General features: G+C 41.0%; 2 protein-coding genes across 2 annotated transcripts; both read right to left on the minus strand.

Annotated features, from left to right (window-relative positions):
* Window positions 1-637: 637 nt before the first annotated feature.
* On the minus strand, window positions 638-12,099 carry LOC104418744 (autophagy-related protein 2). The gene is given in 15 exon segments (XM_010030181.3): window positions 638-731; window positions 808-882; window positions 969-1,165; window positions 1,799-1,998; window positions 2,432-2,564; window positions 2,657-2,764; window positions 3,350-3,463; window positions 3,862-4,003; window positions 4,005-4,070; window positions 5,234-5,346; window positions 5,432-8,644; window positions 8,759-8,934; window positions 9,269-9,417; window positions 9,858-10,939; window positions 11,525-12,099. Coding segments are annotated over 14 exon segments (5,964 nt in total). The 5' UTR covers window positions 11,729-12,099; the 3' UTR covers window positions 638-731; window positions 808-815.
* Window positions 12,100-15,515: 3,416 nt separating this feature from the next.
* On the minus strand, window positions 15,516-17,205 carry LOC104418746 (cyclin-dependent kinase inhibitor 1). Its single transcript, XM_010030182.3, has 4 exons — window positions 16,808-17,205; window positions 16,306-16,361; window positions 16,030-16,194; window positions 15,516-15,879 (listed from the first exon to the last, which is right to left on the minus strand). The coding sequence occupies exons 1-4, from the start codon at window positions 17,096-17,098 to the stop codon at window positions 15,786-15,788; spliced, it is 606 nt and encodes a 201-aa protein (XP_010028484.2). The 5' UTR covers window positions 17,099-17,205; the 3' UTR covers window positions 15,516-15,785.
* Window positions 17,206-18,283: the final 1,078 nt, after the last annotated feature.

The following is an 18,283-nucleotide window of genomic DNA, read 5'->3' on the forward strand; positions in this document are numbered from 1 at the left end:
TGGCCGCAAGAAGACAGCTTTGTCATCAAACGAAAGCATTATCACGGCAAGCCATGTATTTCTCAAGTAATTGACAGAAATTCCCCAGACGCACCCTTTCCAATGTGCGATATGCTCCAAGGATCGATACATACTCCAACAAAACTGACAAGTCCTCAGTTACGGTACGAAGAACTGTGGCATCAAAAATAACATTTTGATATTATGACAAACTGTCTATCATACATTACATTAAGGCTTTGGAAAGAATGGGCAACTGTTTATGTACAACTATGCAAATCAAGGCATTGCAATTACAAGGCCCTCCTATGTGGGTGAAACTAGGATACAAAAAATATTTACACTTCCTAAGCAATAAGAATGTACACAATCGCAGATAAAGGAATGATCCTCCCTCTTGTATTGTGGGAGCAAAAAGAATGTTGACAGTAATCCACTCTATGTTACCTGCAACCAATAAGTTTGTTCATGAGGTGCTGAAGTACAGTGCTAACCAAGAAAATAGCCAAGAATAAAAACTTAAGTAAGAGTATCAAGTTGACACCAAGTCAGAGAACACATTCAAGACGAACTTTCTGCTATGAACCTACTACCGCCATAAATCATGAACGATGAGAAAATTTAGATAAGTCAACTCACAGTTTGGGATTGGTCTAGACAAGTGAACAGCCCTTCCACAGTCCCCTTTCTCCCAGTAAGGAAACTTGTCAATATTTCTTCAATCTTCAATCCTGCATGTTGAATAAGAAGTTGAAATTTTAGAACTGCTATATATCGATATATTCCAACTGAAAGATACCGACTCACTTATGAATCTACTCTTGCGGCTGATTAGGATCCATATATTTCTCTATAGACTCCTTTTTGTGCTCTGGATCAAGGCTGAGATCATTAGACAACAAATTAACCATTGTCTCAACATAAAATTATATAACAAAGAATTAATATAAAGAGGGTCTTTAAGTAACCTATTTCTGATGCCAAGAAGAGCATAATGTAAAGCACTTGCACAAGCAGACACTGGAGCTATGGTGGCTGCAGGAACTGCCCGGAAAGCAGTCGATATAGCTGCTCCAGCACCAGCTCCTCGCTGGTATTTCTTCAAGGGGGTTTGAACCAGCGCAGAAGCAGACTTGCCCAAGCCATCACTAATACATTCGTAAGCCTGCATGGAGTACACATCATTTAGGCTAATGTAAAACAAGAATTAAGCACATGTTTCATATTCTCGCCAAAGTCATAATCGAATAGATATATGGGCCCAAAAAAGAAAAATAAACTAATGAATAGACATAAGAATCCTTGTATATGGCAAGTGATATCCAATCGCATTAGTAAAGCAAGGTCCCATGCCCTCTGACTTGCAGAATATTAACAACACAATAGAAGGTCAATTCGTTACAATAGCAACTCGATGGTAACCAAAGACTTTGACCAGATTATTATTCAAAGTCAGGAATGCTTCGATGGTCTCACAAACATGCGTTGTCATCAACTAACAGAGAAAAGATTAACTTACATGGGGTGCTTACAACACAACACATTGTTTGAACACAACTAATGAGACCACAGCCAAAAGGAAGATTGGATATAGCTGTGAGGCACTGAAGCTATCAAATCAAAGGAAATCTAAACATCAGAATCAACTGAGATGCCATCACCAGTACAGGCATGACATACCATGAATCCTCACTCGTAGATTTGAATGAACAATTCAAGTAAGAAACTTAAGCAGTTATGTACAAGCTGCACCAGAATATTCAAAAGGTAAACCATAAATCATCAAATAAATATAAACCTGCTTTATTCCATGCTGAGCATTCTTAGGCTGATTAGATCTGACATTTGCATTCGCTCTACTTTGCAAAGCCCACGGAGAAGGTGGAATACGTGCAAGAATATACTCTGCTTGCAGCAAGATATCATGAGCACCTGCTGCCAAATGTACCCCTAGCCCAACAGCTTCAAGAGATATGCTTCTTAGAAATGCTACTGTGCCTGGATGAAGATGATTAGTAAGACTACTGGGCAAATAACATGACTAGAGAATATAAAATAGAGAAACACAAACAACAAGCTTCGTTAGAGGCTGAACTTATGTCCTCTTTAAATTACCATAATATTTAGCATAACATGCGGAAAAGCATTTAGCTAAAGAATAGAAAGAGGGAGACACAATAAGCTAACAAACAAGAAAATCGTTAATCCAAATGCTCCACCAAAATGCATTACATAAGGAAAATTTCTAACGTAAGATTGTCACACGAAAAGAATTATTAAAAAAGACATGAAGATTTTTGCATTTGACCTTCCTTAAGAGAATTCCAGCTATTACTGTCCATTTTAATAAGAAATTCTGTCTATTGGAAGGGGGAAACACTGTGCTCCTTATTTCTCAAAGCTTCCAATCAGATTTTGTTTGCAGCTTTACCTCTTTGCAATCCCTTGAGCACTCTACGATCCTTCTTGTAATTCTCAACTGGGCAAGAAACCAACTTTGCAGCAGCACTTCCGACAGAAATCAAGGACCGGATGGTAGGCAGGCCATGTAGTACTTTATGAATCTACACGTGTTTATACATTCAAGAGTATATCAAAAGGCAAGGTAGAAAAACAAACAAAAATTTATACCAAGCAGAAAAAATCATAATGAAACCTGATTTTGAGATATATCTTCCAACCATTCCCCTATGATTGTTTCACAAACATTATTCCAGCCATACACACCAACAGCTTGTACGGGCTTGAGATGTAGCTCAATTCCCTGGAGCACAAATTACATGGCAGAATGAGCTTAAAAATTGCAAAACAAGCAGCAGCAGCAGCAGCTGCAGCAGCAACAGAAGCAAATGTGATGGTCTCAGGATTCCTTATAACCAATCTCAGGACAAAACAAAGAATCCAAATTGTGACTACTAACACTAAGGAAGCATCTCTTTGGCATCCATAGACAAGACATACCCAGTGTTAGATTCACACATTTATGAATCAATTTTTACCCAAAGAAAATAATAACACAAGAAAGAAAATTACCTATCAAAAGAAACATGAGAAAAAAAGAGGGATGGTTACATGTACATGCATTACCACTTTGGCCAAGAACATCAGACAAGAGCAAGTGAAAAGCGGACAAGGATGCTTACATTTCATTAGGACAACAATGAGATCATTCACCAAAGGAAAAGAACCACAATTATCATTTGGGCTAAAATGAAGACAGTAAAGTACCAGATCAACAACAAACTTGGCCATATGCCACATAAGAAGCCACGACATATAAAAGTGCTTTATCCCGGGAGAGCAATTCAAAAGACAAAATCTCATTGAGCTCATGACAGTAAAGACCTACCTTCCAGGGAACCAGGTTTACAAGCTCTACATACTTCCCACCTCCTAGTGCAGCTAAATCCACACGCTGCGGAATGTAATCAACCCGAACACTGAAAGGCTTTATGTCAAATTTCTGTTCAGAACATGATGTATTAGTTGAAAGTTTCACTATATGAAAGAAAAGGTGCACATAATGAAAGCTGCCCATGTGAACAAAGCAAAAAATGCAAGGAGTATACAGGCAGACAGCTGAAGAACAGTTTCTTCTCAATAGGCGATTGTATTTGTCTAGTCATATGGTAAGTATCTCTGCTTCCACTATGGATTATTTGCAAAAACAGCCCAATGGTGACCCGGGTGTACATAACCAAACCCAAGACGAGATCAAGACTCATGAGGTAAATTTAATGCTTCCACATAGGCAAAAGGTAAGGACTAAGGACAGCATTCAGAAAAGCAACATGTGGAGTTATTCTAGCTAACAACATCAAGGGCCACAATAAGAGCACTTAGCAGAAAGGATGCATTTACCTGAAAATATGGAAGCAATGCCTCATCAACAACTGCATTCCACATAGGAGCACATTGGGCATTTTGTGGCAACACTTCTGATCCACCCAGATCATTTTGAACACCTGAAGACCAGTCCTGCGAAAGGTCCTCATTTCCGAAAAGAAACGAGGAAATCAAGCTGGCGCTGATGGAGGTGCAATCGCAAAGGAAGTAGAGCAATGCACAACCTAAAGATACACGAACAATTAATATGTGATAAGTCTAAGTAGGTAATATAATAATACTTGAGCATGACAAGGAGAAGAGGACCAGCAAAAAGCAGTTTGTCAGATTGTCAGCATAACATTAAAAGCACCAGCTAAGGATTCTAGAATCAGAAATGGATTCAAACCCCAGACATCATGCACACATATCTCAACACTTGAGAGCACGACACAAACACTGCATGCACTAACTCTGGTTGATAAGAAAATGCGCATACATATGATCAATGAATCCCTGCAGTGCCCCCAAACAAATGCGAAAGAACAAATACGCAACAGAGGATTTCCTCTTTTCTAAAGATTGACTTTGTCAAATTAGGAACAGCAAGTGAGGAGGAATACGTGCTTTGTCTTTAACTGAGGGAAGCAATGCACTATTAAAGTCGAAAAACATTCTAAACCAAAGTGAAACCAACACCAGTAAAGACTAAAACCAACTTATGCACCAGTGAGTAGGCTACCAACTAACTTTGGCAGCTATACAGTACAAAAACTCCTACTGAACTAGCATCAGAACTCTTCTAACATGATCACTGCACTTGACGAAAGGGCTTTCCTTTGAACAAGGCTCCCAGATCCTGGACTGCACAGGGTCATCTCATCTCTAGCATATGCAACCCACAAACTCCAAGTTGCAATGGCATCATCAGCATAACTAATCCAACCAAGTCGTTCCACCATGCATCACTAAACCTTCTGTATACTATACTCTATCTAGCTTATGAGCCACATAAAGGACATTTCCACCAAAATATACCAGAAAGGTATTTGTCCAAAGTGGAACATTTGCCCTCCCCCACCTAATGGATAAGGCCTAGTTTGTTGTTGTCGAAGTTGAGAGTAAATCTTAAATTATATATATTAAGGGAGTTTGTCACCGCTCAATCTCATTATAAATATCCAGATGAAACCACTGGAATCCATAAAGATTAAAGCGCACAAAATTATCTACAGATACTGTCATTAAATCCCAAGCAGATCAACCCAGTGGAAGACAGAACCACAAATATGCACAAAACAAGTTATACAAAGGCTTTTACCAATATGCCTATCAACAGAATAGCATACCATATGTCAGTCACAGGATAATTAAAAACTAAAATAAAATGAGTTCAAAGCCTTTTTACCGATACTCCTCGAGAGGAATCAAAGGGTCAGGTCTCACAGCTTCCAAATCGAGCTTAAAAGCCTTGGAAGATGATTCTCTGGGATGATCTTTTGAGTTATGATATCCAAGCACCTTGAAGTTCAACAATGAAAAATTTAGAATTGCACACAAGAAAAGAATCAGAGTAATTCTTTAGGAGTCAAACTTCCAGTATTACCTGTCTAAGTGGTGCATCTTTGCTTCTATCATAAAGATGGACATCCTGCAGAGAGAAAGAAAGCTTAGACACGCAAAATCCACCGACCGGATAGATGTCATACTGACATTCAATCCCAGATAGAGCAAGTTCTAGGCATATTCTCGTATCCCGCCAGCAAGTTTTTCCAGAATGTTCATCAGTCACTTTAGAGTTATCCCAGTCGGCACCAGCAAACATTCTCCATATGACATTTATGTTCCTGACAGTCACTTGGCCCACAAGCTTTCCAGGAATATCAGTATCTTCAGAACTAGTACTACAACGTTTGCTTTCTGCTGATTGTTTCGTGCTGGAGATCTCACAGATGTCTACCATATGGTTATCAAGAATTCTTAAAGAATTATCTCTATACCATCCACTGTCGCCTCTTCCAGCATTAACATTTTCTCCAGTTCCAATTGTGCATTTGACACTATTCCCTGAAAGATCTCTGCCTGCAGATAACTCTGATAGAGGGCATAGGTCTGATATACAATAGCCTTCTATAAATTCAGGAAAGTAACCTTTCTGAATAAATGAGGCCTGACTGCTTTCCAATCCTACCAAAGGCACTGACCCACTTACTAATAGATCTTGAGATAATGTTTCAGGAGCTGCAGTATCAAAATCACATTTCTCTCCAAGAAAGCTGTCCTCGTTTGATTCAGAATCATATTGGCAAGTCTTACTCTCATCTGAAGAAAAAGCATCCTCACATATCTCATCCATCAATCCAATCATCAAGGCTTGACTCTCCGCATTTGCACTCGAAGAGTGCGCCTCAGGAGTTGATGGGGCAAGATCACCAACAGAAGTTCTTACTTCAGCTTTCAAATGGTTCCTCTCTTGTTCCTTTTGAACGTTATCCCACCTACTCTGCAAGTGAACAAGAGATTCTTCCAAATCAGGAGCAAAAAGCTGTGAAAGTTGTGTGACCAATTGTATCAGAGCCAAAGTTGAATCACGACATGTCTCCACAACAATTTGAGAATTAGAACATTCTAGCTCCCACAAAGTGCCATTGCTGCAGTTAGTCCTCAAATTTGCCAGGACAAATGCCTCCCGAGCAACTTTAACGAAGCCAATCTCGCAAAGATTTTTCACACTGTAAGTGCCACCGAGAAGCTGGAGTTCTGATGCTGAGCAAAGGAGAAGCCCAAGATCTTGCACTCTTATATCGTGATCACTGTCAATGGATTCTCCAGAAGTCGCATTAGAAATACTGAAGCAAGATGCAGCTATAATACAGGCAACATAATGGTTTTCCAAGGATGACTTGACACTTGAATGACTGAATCCAAGGTCAACATTTTGCGAGGTGAGCATCAGGTTCTTTAGATAAGGTTCATAGCTCAAACCTGTGTCGACCAAGTTTAAAGAAAAAGAAGATCCAGGAAGCTGTTGGCCATTTCCTTTCAATGAAGAACATTCACCAGAACCTTCAGTTTCAGAAGCTGGCAAAGTAAAGAAGGATGATATTGCATCAAACCAATCCAATCGACCACCTATAGCAACAAACGTGCCACATCTGACAGTGATGGACAAAAATCCATGGAAATTCACCGGATCCCACATGTATACAAAGTCAGAACCAGCTGATCCAGTAGATAAAGCATTGGAACCTCCCCCATCACCCCGTTTCATTGTTGAATTGCAACATGAGATCAAAAGAAACTCTTCATCTGGTACACCAGTGATTGAACCCCACAACTCGCCTTCCCCATGAGCCAGCCAAAAAAAATTGGCGCCATTAATACCCCCGATATCTGAGACATTCAGTAATTCAAACCTTCTAATTTTCAATTTGAGCTGACACCATGACCCAGGAAGTTCATTCTGTATTGAGCTTTTGATGTTGTCAATCTTATCAGGGTGAATAACAATCTCTACAGAATCACACTCGATGAGTATTGATGTCTGACCTACAGAAATTTCTTTCAAAGAATCACCATCCTCAGAAGCCACTCTACTAAACCCTTTTATCACTTGACTTAAAAGACAGTTGAAGACTCTGTATTCATGGCTCTGGAGAGTAACTGCAACAGAGGATAAATGCAAATGCATAAGGAAACTTGAGCTCATAATTATCTCTTGACGTATTTCGGAAGCAGTATCACCAGAATCTCTCAGTGTTGTTACGGAGGCAAACTCATATCCTTTTCCCATGAACTTATTTCTGCTCCTCTCCTCTGAAACAGCTAAAGACTTTGCTCTCTCCGCGACCCAAGCACCAGTAACAGGACCCTCCTGCCAAATCATACTGAGGATGGAAGAAGGTGTGTAGTTGGCAACAGACAGAATCTTCAGAGAAGAAAGTTTACACCCTTTAGCAGTGCAGCAGGACTTACCCCCACCATCAACCTCTTCACATGCGGTACTGACTAGATACATGTCAAGGTTACAGGCATTCAGATGCACAGAAGTTGTGACCATCGAAGAAAACCTTTTCTTGGAATCTGAATTGCAAAAGGGTTTTAAACTATCGCCCTTCCCTTCTCTTGTAGAAAGAGGAGAATAAAAGTCAAGAGCAATGAACTGATCCCAATCAAAATAGCTCCCTATGTCATTTCTGCCATCAAGAGGAAAGCAGAGAATAACTCTTGCATCAGAGATTGATAGGACACCCTGTAGTCTCTCTCTCGAAGATGTGGTTTTAATACAAGTTCTAGGCCCTCTGTTCAAATCCTCAGGAGATACTTGCTTAACTTCAGATTGAGAGTTATTCATGAAGTCATTTACATCGAGAAACTTCTCCATTTCCTTCACAAAAGCCAGCAGCTTGAGGATAAGCCGGAAGTTAACCCAAAAAACAATTGGTGGCAGTGATAATGAGAACGACGATGGCCCTCTTGAGCTTCCATCAGACAGGCAAGAATTACTGGCTAATTGGAAACGAACAAGTCCGGAAGTTCTAAGCAGCATTATTCTGATCACATCATTCCGCTTTGCAAATGGAACTTTTGGAGCAGATTCCCCAACCAGATCATTTTCAGGAACATCCATATAAGAGGCACGCGGAGGAAGAGTGCCTAGAACTTCTGCTTGCAGCCGCCGAATACAAGTGCTTTGGCCACCTATTCCGCACTTAATTTTCTCGTCACCAAAGAACATGCCATTTTCTCGATGACTTACATATTCATTCACCTCAATATGTTTCACTGTTCCTTCAAACTTCATATCTTGAGGACGTATCTGTTAATCTTTCAAATAGTTTAAATTAGTCTAGTGGAATTAGGCAGAATAAACAGTGTATAGCCCAGAATCTGAAAGAAGAAGGCATACAATTTCAAAAATCCTCATTCTTACCTGGACCATTAAAGATACATTCCTGCATTCTGCACCTAGACAATGATAATCAAAGCCAACTTTTTCTAGGTCATTGCCCAACTCCTGGAAATTCCCCTCATCTTCATCATGGAGAGAGAACATAAGAGACATTCCAGCAATAGACACTCCGACATTAGTTTCTACATGCTGCTGTTCTGCACATAATTTGACAATCAAAAGTGGAACTTTGTCAGGCATTTGCTCTATGAGATTGTCTTCCATTCTCAGGCATTTCTTCTGAGCAAGATATAATTCGTTTACCGTCATTGAAAAAGAGTAATGAGAAGGTTCAATTGCACCACAAATGCTATATCCACTATGTATAAATAGAAGAATCTTTTGACCGTTTCCTAATGGAAGAGGTTTACAGCTAACTTGACAGTAAAGCAGTCTACTTTCTTTTGACATAAGCTATTTTCTTACAGGCACCTGCCCAACATAAAGCAATCAATCAGATACTATAATAGCTATAGCTCAAAACAAACATACCAGAAGGTATAAGCACCGACCCAGAAGCCAAATTGGAGGCTGCAGTTATTGCGCTGAAAACAGAACATGTCCAGTTCCACATCCCACTCCCACCTAGGGCTGACTGAGAATTTCTGATTTCATCGAAGCACTCAAAAAATTGATCCACGCTGCACAAAAGCCAAAGAGGATACAAAAGGCACATTAAAGTCATTCAAATTATCCCGAAACTATTTCTCACTGTAAAGACTTTTAAAAAAAGAAGGACAAGGATGCCAAACGTGTTGGCATTCTAAATAGAGAGAAGCAAGATGTCGAAACCAAGTAGAGGGTGAAATTTGTAGGACAACTAATTTAGTTCATAAGCCACCGCCATTTCCTTCACTGGCTAAATGATGGAGTTATACGTCCCTTCACAGAAATTTGCAAGTTGGGTATTGCTACTATTGTGCATGTATTTCCCCAGGAGAGGTATATCTTATCAAAAGCATGTGTTAGAAACAAGATCGAGATTGCCAACTTAAGACAAATGAAGAATTGCTGCATTTATTAATCCACCCCAGCAGGCCATAAGCACAAAATGAATAAAACAACAGGAAAAATGTCCAACCTTGCACCAAAATCATCTTCCTCCTTAGCCGCAACAAAAGGAACCCAATCTGAGATGACATTTGGTAAGTGGAGATCAGACCCCATTCCCCGCCTCAGAGAGGAAGATAGCTCCACAGATAAGCCACCATAGAGTGGTGATGCTTTGTTAGTGGCAACTTCACACGACCCAGTCGCTGCTGAAGGGCTACCAGATGCGGAACTGAAATGAACATTATTTGCTGAATCATGCTGCATACCACATTGACGATCCTTACCCAAATTAACAAATGTTCCCCATGAAAACAAAAACCATTTGATTGTACTAGGTTGGAACCGTAACTCTACAGGATCTATAGAAACATCTGCATCCACTTTTCTGATGTCTAAGGAACCATTCTTCCAAGGAATACTTAACTTTATAGTCCCTGAAAATCCTCCTTCTCTACCGATCATTATTGGCACCGTAGAACTTACTGGTGGTAATTTTGAAAGTAATTCTCCAGAATCTGTCCCTGATACACTTGGAGGGCATATTTGCCTATCAACATCATCCATGTGAAGCAGCTCGAGAATCGCTCCTCGAAATGTTACATAGTTTGTCAGGCGACTGATTCCAAGGAAGTTCTCAGCGCCTATGTTACCCATCAAATGAGAATCCTCTGAAACACACGTTCCACACACCAATTCCGCAACTCGAAAAACCATAGATCTGTGATGTGTATATTCTCCTCCATTTTGGCTCGAATATGGATCAAATGCAACAATGGCTTTCTTTATCGTTACATTAAAACTTGTAAGCAACCATTTCACCATCTTTGCAATTGCCTTAACTCCTTCGTGAACATCTCCTGAAGAAGGTATAGCTGCATTCCCCATCGTCTCTTTCTCCAGCTTGCTCTGGCTGGGACAGACACTCTGGTTATCATCCGGGCAGGAACCTTGAGAACCAACTGCATCTGACGTACAGTTATCCACATAAGGTGCCAGCACCAATTCAAATTCGTCAACCTCCACCTGGCACCCTTTACCGTTCCAAGGCATTCTAACTAATAGAGAGCCAATAGATCCTTCTTTTATCATTAATGAAGATGCTGCACCAAACTGGAAAGAAGAACATATAAGAACTGGCTTTACCTAGAGAGCAAACTCGATGCTTATGCAAAATGTCACTCTTTCACAATGTTCAACTACAGCACTAACTTAGTCATTCAATATAAGAAAATAATGTTCAATCCTCCTGTAATGGCAAGCAGGTCATTCCATAATAACATGCAGCGTCTACACTAAAGGCTCAAGCAGCTCGCTTTTTATCAGCAACAAAATCTAAGCGTCAGAAATCATAAATACAAGTCGGAGGCCATTATCTATCAGGAACCGGCAGATAGCCCTGTCCAATTATTTCACTTTCCTCAAGAATCCATCAGTATACCGAGAACTCCCAACCCTTAAACATCAACATTTTCAGAATAATCGATGCGATATTAAATTGGCCATAAGAGCTACTGAGATCATGAAGAAACAAAAAGGGTTCTACTTCCACTTCTAACGGGACAAATTTCACGCCCTCAATGCAGAATCAGACCCGGGCGAGCACAATTCAAACTTTCTAGCCAATAAAACAGAACAAAAGCTTCCATTCTATTCGCCAACATAAATAGAAATTCAAGCAAACTCAAGGGCGCACACCTTCTTGTTAAGATAGTCGACGTTGAGCGCGACATCGTTGAGCTGAATCGTGCCCTCCCTCAGCTGGACATCGAGCTGGTCCAAATCGATGTCGCCCAAGAGGAGCTGCCCCAGCTTCTTCTTCAGGAGGAACTTGCAGACCCTCTTCACGGCCCACCGCGAGAACACGGCCTCCGCCGACTTCGCTATGCCCCACCGCAACATCTCCCCCTCCTCGGCGATAAAATTCCCCCCCTCCTCCGATGATTCCGCGGCGGCGCCGCCCCGAGAGAGACGAGGGGGGCTCAATTCAGGGGCGTCGCGGGCGAGGAGCTAGGGTTTCGGAGGTCCGGGACGAGAGCCGCCTCCATGCAGAGCGCGAATCGGGAGCGAAGAACCGGGGGCGCTGATCGCTTCCTGGAATGCTGGGAGGAGGACGACGACGGAGAAGAAGGATGAGATTAAGCAGGTGATTGATTGATCGATCGATCGATGGGCTTTTGTTAATGTCGTCGGTCGATGTTTTTATTTCGATTTGATTGACGGGATTTCTTTTTGGGGTGCTTTTTTGGGTTTTTGGGTTCCGTGTCGGGTTCCGCCTCTGGGGTTTGCTCCCCCTCCTCTAGATTGATTTTGTACACGTTTTTTAGATTACGTTTAATATATGTCGCCTTATCCCTGGTCTTCGTACGAAAAAAATAATTAATCCCTAGTCGTTTCACTCATTTGCCGGCCATTCGACGTGTAATTTTGGAATTAATCATGCTTCGAAATGATAAAAACACCCCTATTTGCGATTCTCAACCTGAAAAAGTTACAACTTAATTTATGTTTTGTCATCAAAACTTTTCCTAGTACTCAAAAAAGAACAACTTTTGATTTCTAATGCACTGTATGCACCATACCCAATAGCTTGGTTTGGGGGTTATGCATGAAAAGAAAGTTGGCAGCCAATGACAAGGTATAATTTCATCCATTATCTCTACTCCAAAATAGATAAATATAATAAACTAATTGGGTGCACAATTAAATTTAAAGAGCTTCGTTAGGAAGGAATAGTTTTAGGAGGAGACCGAATAGATTCTATATCTTCAGAATAGCATTGTTGGTTCAATTTTTTACCGTGATTTTCTTTTTCTGTTTCTTTTTTGATTTTTTTTGTGGGATTTACCAATTGAAAATCTCGTTTTGTTGGATCTCGGCGGCTAACCAAATTTAATTTTCCTATAAATAAGTGAACTTGGCATTTGGAGGGGGAGACGTGTGGGAAATGGGTCAAAAGAGGGCATCTTTATTGCTTTGCTTCAAGAGCAAGGATGCAGCATGGAGAAAAAGATTCCCACAGGACAAGAAAGGGGAGCCCATATAAAAAGCCAATTAGTGGTGGCTGTTACACTCCTTATTACGCAAGTTATTAATTATTTAAATGGACCTTAGAAATATCTGCGCATCTTTCTTGCTTTACGTTATATACATATATCAAAAAGACCAGTCCATTTGGCCTAGCAGATTTATAAAATTTCGTGGGCGGCAATGTCTGGGTTTTGTTCCGTGCATAGTATATTCGAGTAATCGATATTAAAATTTCACATATCGATGACAAATGAAAAGTCATTGATGACTTATTAATTCAATCAACTTACAATGAAATAGCGATTTTATAGCCATGAATTTAAAAGCAAATTATCACATACTTTTAACAATTGCAAGTGGGCACATAATTCCGTCAATAAAGTATGAGTATCTACATATTTTATTAGTAGTGTCAGTTGAGAGTTTTAACTTACAACAAAATAAATTTGAGGGACATACCTGACCCTAATCCTTTTTCTCGATGCGAGCAACTTCGCCTAATCTTTGGTAGCTCTTCCATAATGGATTTTTTGCAGCCATTTTAAGCGCTGGAGTTTGAACCAGCAACCCGACACACGATCTCGTCCTAAATAACAGGCCGAAGATCAATATTAAAGTCGAACAAGATGACACTGGGGAGAATAATCTCATGTAGCGACTGCATATGCTGTCGGAAACATCATTTTACGTGACTCGAATTCTCGCACATCTCGCGTCACCATCGCGTGTTAGCCTAGCCGCCTTGTGGAACATGGTATGTTCGCACCTTCGGAGATTCCTTATCAACACAAGTCTCCTCTTCAACTTCGAAAGGCCGCGCTTGAGAGATCGGGCCAACTTTTCTTTTGTCATCAAAGGCCAGCGAGATGCTATGTGGTTGCTGGGCTTATGGAACAGTTTGATTTTGGGCAAAATATAGCATTTTCCGCTTGGCTCTACTTAGGTAAAAAGTCGAATTGTTTTTTTTTTTCACAAAAAGAGTAGTGCTCTTGACACATGACATTCCCATCCACTCAAACCAATTGTGACAAGTCAAGTGTTGTCAATGATAATACTTCCCACGCGGTGGTGTCAAATTAAATGAACGGAAACCTCATATTTTGAACACTTTGAAAGGCTATTGATGTTGATGGACTCACTTGACTCCATTATAATCTTCAAAACAATTTCCGTTCTTTTTTCTTAACTCAGATTGTTTCTCACCTTATTGAAATCATATTGAATTTGATTTCACCTTATGATTAGTATATAGCTAGGTGATCATTGAAATTTGGGATGACGTGATGATAATATCAAACTTAACTTACTATGGAAACATCTAGCATTGTTGCTCCAAAAAAAAAATTATGATCCCCTAAACTAATTATTCATCCCGAAGATCATTTCATGCACTTTGAATTACATCCATGTTCATCCATAGTCATTCCATTGCAGCATCACTTTAGCAATCGACAGCTTTTCCAATAGAACACGGGGCAGCGGGATAATGACGAAAAAACATTTAGAGTTTGGATAAATATTAAAATAGTGCATCAAAATTGAATTTAGGGCACGAAAAACTAGTGGAGGTTTTAGTAGTTGGGCCCTTATGCAAGGTCTCAAAGTGGAAGGGAACTTTGGCTTTGAGGGTTTTTGTTACATCTGGATTGAATACCTCCAAAATATTACTAGACAATAAGAATAGAACCTCCATTATAACCCAAAAAAAAAAAAAAAAAAAAAAAAAGGAATACAACCTACATGTGCTGGAAGCCTGGAATGTCCATCTTTATGCATATGCATGAACTTTTCCCAACTTAGGTGCTGCTGTTGTTGGTACTATCTTCATATGTTGTTTTTCTAGCCAAAGATTATTTCATCTGTTATAGATCTCCCAGATTTTAACTTCATTACTCTCTATATCGAGTTTAAAAAATGTGTGCCTTTTTCGACTTTTAGTTATGTCAGGACCAATTTGGCCTCCTATCTCCACGCTACAAAATTTAATTACCCCAAAAGAGAAAATGCATAGAAGAAATATTCTGTTCAAAGAGAAATTTTCAAAAATTGAGAATGAGATTCCCCATTACATAGCAAATCAATTTTCTCCCATCACTTACCACAAACCCATACTATCACAAGCCAAATTCAAGTCACAAATTCATATCCTAACGTATCGTTGCAAAATTTTATATTTATATCGAGCGCGAATACGTCAAAAGAAAAGTCAAGAAATCCGCACGCTTACCCTTGATTTTCGCACATTTTTATAATCTAACCTCTATTTCAGTGACACAAAAGGACGGTCACAGAAGAACCGTGGGAATTGGGAAGGTGTCGCTTGAAGGCCAGTGGAACGCCTAAATTCCACCAAAACCGGCATGGAAATCAACAAAACGGTGGCCAACTCGAGCACCACGTGCTTCCCCCGAAGCAACATTCCATCCCCCAATCCCCACAACCTGCCAACCGGCCATCAGATCCAAAGCGATCCGATCCGGGAGGACGCCAGACCACCACCATTCCAATTCCCCTACCTAGCGATCTGTGCTCGCTTCGATTCTACCCATCAAGTAACTCCCCAAGACCCAAAAAAATGAAGGTGAATCGAGCAGGCACGTAAACACGCATCGGAGCAAAGGCAAGAAAATACGAGTAACAGCGATAGTAGACTGCAGAAAGAGACGAATCCGAAGTATAACATTTCCAGAAAAAAAGACGCAGTGTCAAAGAAGCCAGAACATCGGTATCGTGTGGATGTTAGTAACGAAAGGCATCATCCGTTGGTTTCGTTTTGGTACGTGTCGATCTATGTACTGAAACGAAAAACAACTTGGGACATCTTCCATGAAGCACGAAAAGAAAGACTGTACATCCTTTACCAGGGTAGGGAGGAAGCGATCGCGTGGCGAGTTTCCTTCGCCGTTCTCTAATTTCGTACCATCGCCAGTCACTTTAGCGTCTCCTCCACCGCACCCACGTTGAGGGGGATCCACTCGTAACGACCTTCGAGCGGCGCGTCGTTGACGACGTCGTAATTGTACCTGCCGAATTGGGGAAGAAGAAACCCCAAAAAAAGAAAGGGAAAAGGAAAAGAAAAGGGAAGGAATAAACGGGTTTGTTAAGTTCGTTTCGAGTAATGAAACCTCCAAGCGAAAGCTAAACTGCGCACTGCTTATCCTGCGCACACTCACCTCTCCGCGAACCGCCTCTGCTGCTCCCTCTCCGCGGCGGACAAATAGGCCTCGATCTCCGCCGCGCGTGTCGACTTCACCTTCGCCGCGTCGGCGCCGGGTGCCGGCGGAGGTTGCGTCTCCGGTTGTCTTCTGCGGGCATCCAGCGACGCTGGAGTTTCTCTGCTGCGAGGTGTAGAACGAGAGAGGATTTCAGCTTCAGCCATGCGTACCCAAGAGAGATTCGTATCCCGATGGAAGCAAAAGAACAGAAAAGAAACGATGGAGAATATAAACCTGAGGTTGCCGTCGGCGCACGTCTTGTCCTCGCTTTCAATTTTCAAATTCTCGGCCTGCAACGGTACGTTCACAAATTTTTAAGACGGTGTGAGCCGTTGGGAAAACAGATAGAATCGCACTTGCTGGCCAAGAAGATCCAGTGAAGCAGAGCCCTACGATCACGATGATGGAAAGAAACCGGAAATGGAGTTTCGAAAATTATTCGGCAAGATTGCGTTTGCCAAATCGCTAATGGAAACTATACACCCCTCGTATTTTGAAGCGGATGAAGAGAAACATGACAAAGGTTCCCCCACGATAGGTCAGAATCCGTAAATTCCGGGCGAGAAAAAGATCTAATCCCGAGCGATTCAAGGAAGGAGACAGTACTTTCTCCTGGATCAGAGATATGCATTTGCTTTCCTTTTGAGGAAGAAAAACAAAATCTACTCGAGACCGTTATTACTAGGCGAGAGAAAAACGGAACGACCTTTCGGAAGTTCAAAAGTTCCGTAGTTACCTCTGAACCTGATGATCGCTTCCTCTTGTTCGAGTTTCCCCTGGATTTGACGGCGGAGGGGAGCTGGCCGCACCGGCAGCAGGAGGGGCGGTCGCCGCGACCGGGCGGCGGCGGTCCCTCCGGCGAAGCGGAGATAGGGGGGCCGGTGGCGACGGCGGGAGCCGAAGGAGGCGGCCCCGGCGGTTCTTCGGAGGCGACGAGTGACATGGCTCTCTTGGACGTACTTTTGCAGGGCGTGGGAGGAGCAGGCTCCGTTGCAATTCTCTCGTACTTGATCACGAGATCTGCCATCTCTCTCCCCCTCTCTCTCTCTCCCTCTCTGGGGGCTTTTCCTATTTTCGGTTATGGGGAAAGAAGGCGCTCTCTCGATGTTGCAGGGCTTTTGAGGATCAAGGCGGTGGGGCGGATGGCCATCGTCCGATTGATGAACAATCGTTAGGGGTAATGAGTAACATAAATTCGATTGCACGACTTTCTCTAAATTCCACGTGTCGCCCGTTTAGAGGGCGAATGCTTGAAAGCGGGGTTGAATAAAAAGAAAATTGGTCGGACCGACAGAGAGTTTTATCCCATTTGTCGAACTTAATTGTGCCGACAAAGTAAGAGATCTTTGGGTTTCGAGTGATTACTTTGCTTAAACTTTAAAACAAAAATAACGGGGAGCCCTCCATTTGTCGAACTAATTTTGACTTATTGATACGATCGCTTGTTATTGACTTGAGATGCATTACTTGTAGACATTACTTCTCTCTCAATGAAATAGTGTGGATCTTTGTAAAGCTCGTAATTGACTTATTAAACATACTTGATGTGTCAACTCCTGCGCATTGATCAAAATAAAACTTGAGAAAAGATTATGTAAATATCAAAGCAACCAATTATATTCAAATACTTATCAATTAATTGCCACTTGTGTTTTGATTCAATAAATATTTCAAGGATTTCTAGCGAAAAATATATCTCTTTAGCTAGTCACAGCGAATAAATTTCAAATGTTACATATAGCATTCTAAAATTATGGTTTAAAAAAAAAAAATCTCATATCCAATTTATACTTTCCTCCTCTTCCTTTTTTTTTTTTTTTTTCTTTTTCGCAGGCTTGCTTTTTTCTCACAAAGTAATGGAAGTTACGAAAAGATGTTCAAACTTCAACCATGATCAATTAGTCATGAAGAAGAATACTGTGCACAAAAAGTATCCCGGTGGAAAAGCCAGATTACCTTTCTTTTCCGTCCTTTAATATAAAAATTGGAAAAGTTCATGCAGCCGGAAGTACATTCCATCCGAGAGGAGAGAGAATGCATGTACCATATTACCTTTTTTTTTTTTTTTTTTTTTTTTTTTGGGCACAGAATGCATGTTCGTCTTTCTACAGGGTTAGGAGAGATTTTAGGATAGAGTCATAAGAAGTTCCTTGAATTGCGTAGAGTCTCATCACGCGCATAGACTATCTAAGATAGGATTGAAATTTTTTTT

Source organism: Eucalyptus grandis, chromosome 9, assembly GCF_016545825.1.
Source record: "Eucalyptus grandis isolate ANBG69807.140 chromosome 9, ASM1654582v1, whole genome shotgun sequence".
Classification (NCBI taxonomy): Eukaryota; Viridiplantae; Streptophyta; class Magnoliopsida; order Myrtales; family Myrtaceae; genus Eucalyptus; species Eucalyptus grandis.

Bases quoted from the DNA above. Each gene is read 5' to 3' on its own strand.
- LOC104418746 (XM_010030182.3), bottom strand. From the start codon at position 17,098: ATGGCAGATCTCGTGATCAAGTACGAGAGAATTGCAACGGAGCCTGCT. The intron at 16,362-16,807 runs GTAACTACGGAA...GTACCGTTGCAG, and splicing joins AGCGATCATCAGGTTCAGAG to GCCGAGAATTTGAAAATTGA. The intron at 15,880-16,029 runs GTGAGTGTGCGC...CCAATTCGGCAG, and splicing joins CAGAGGCGGTTCGCGGAGAG to GTACAATTACGACGTCGTCA.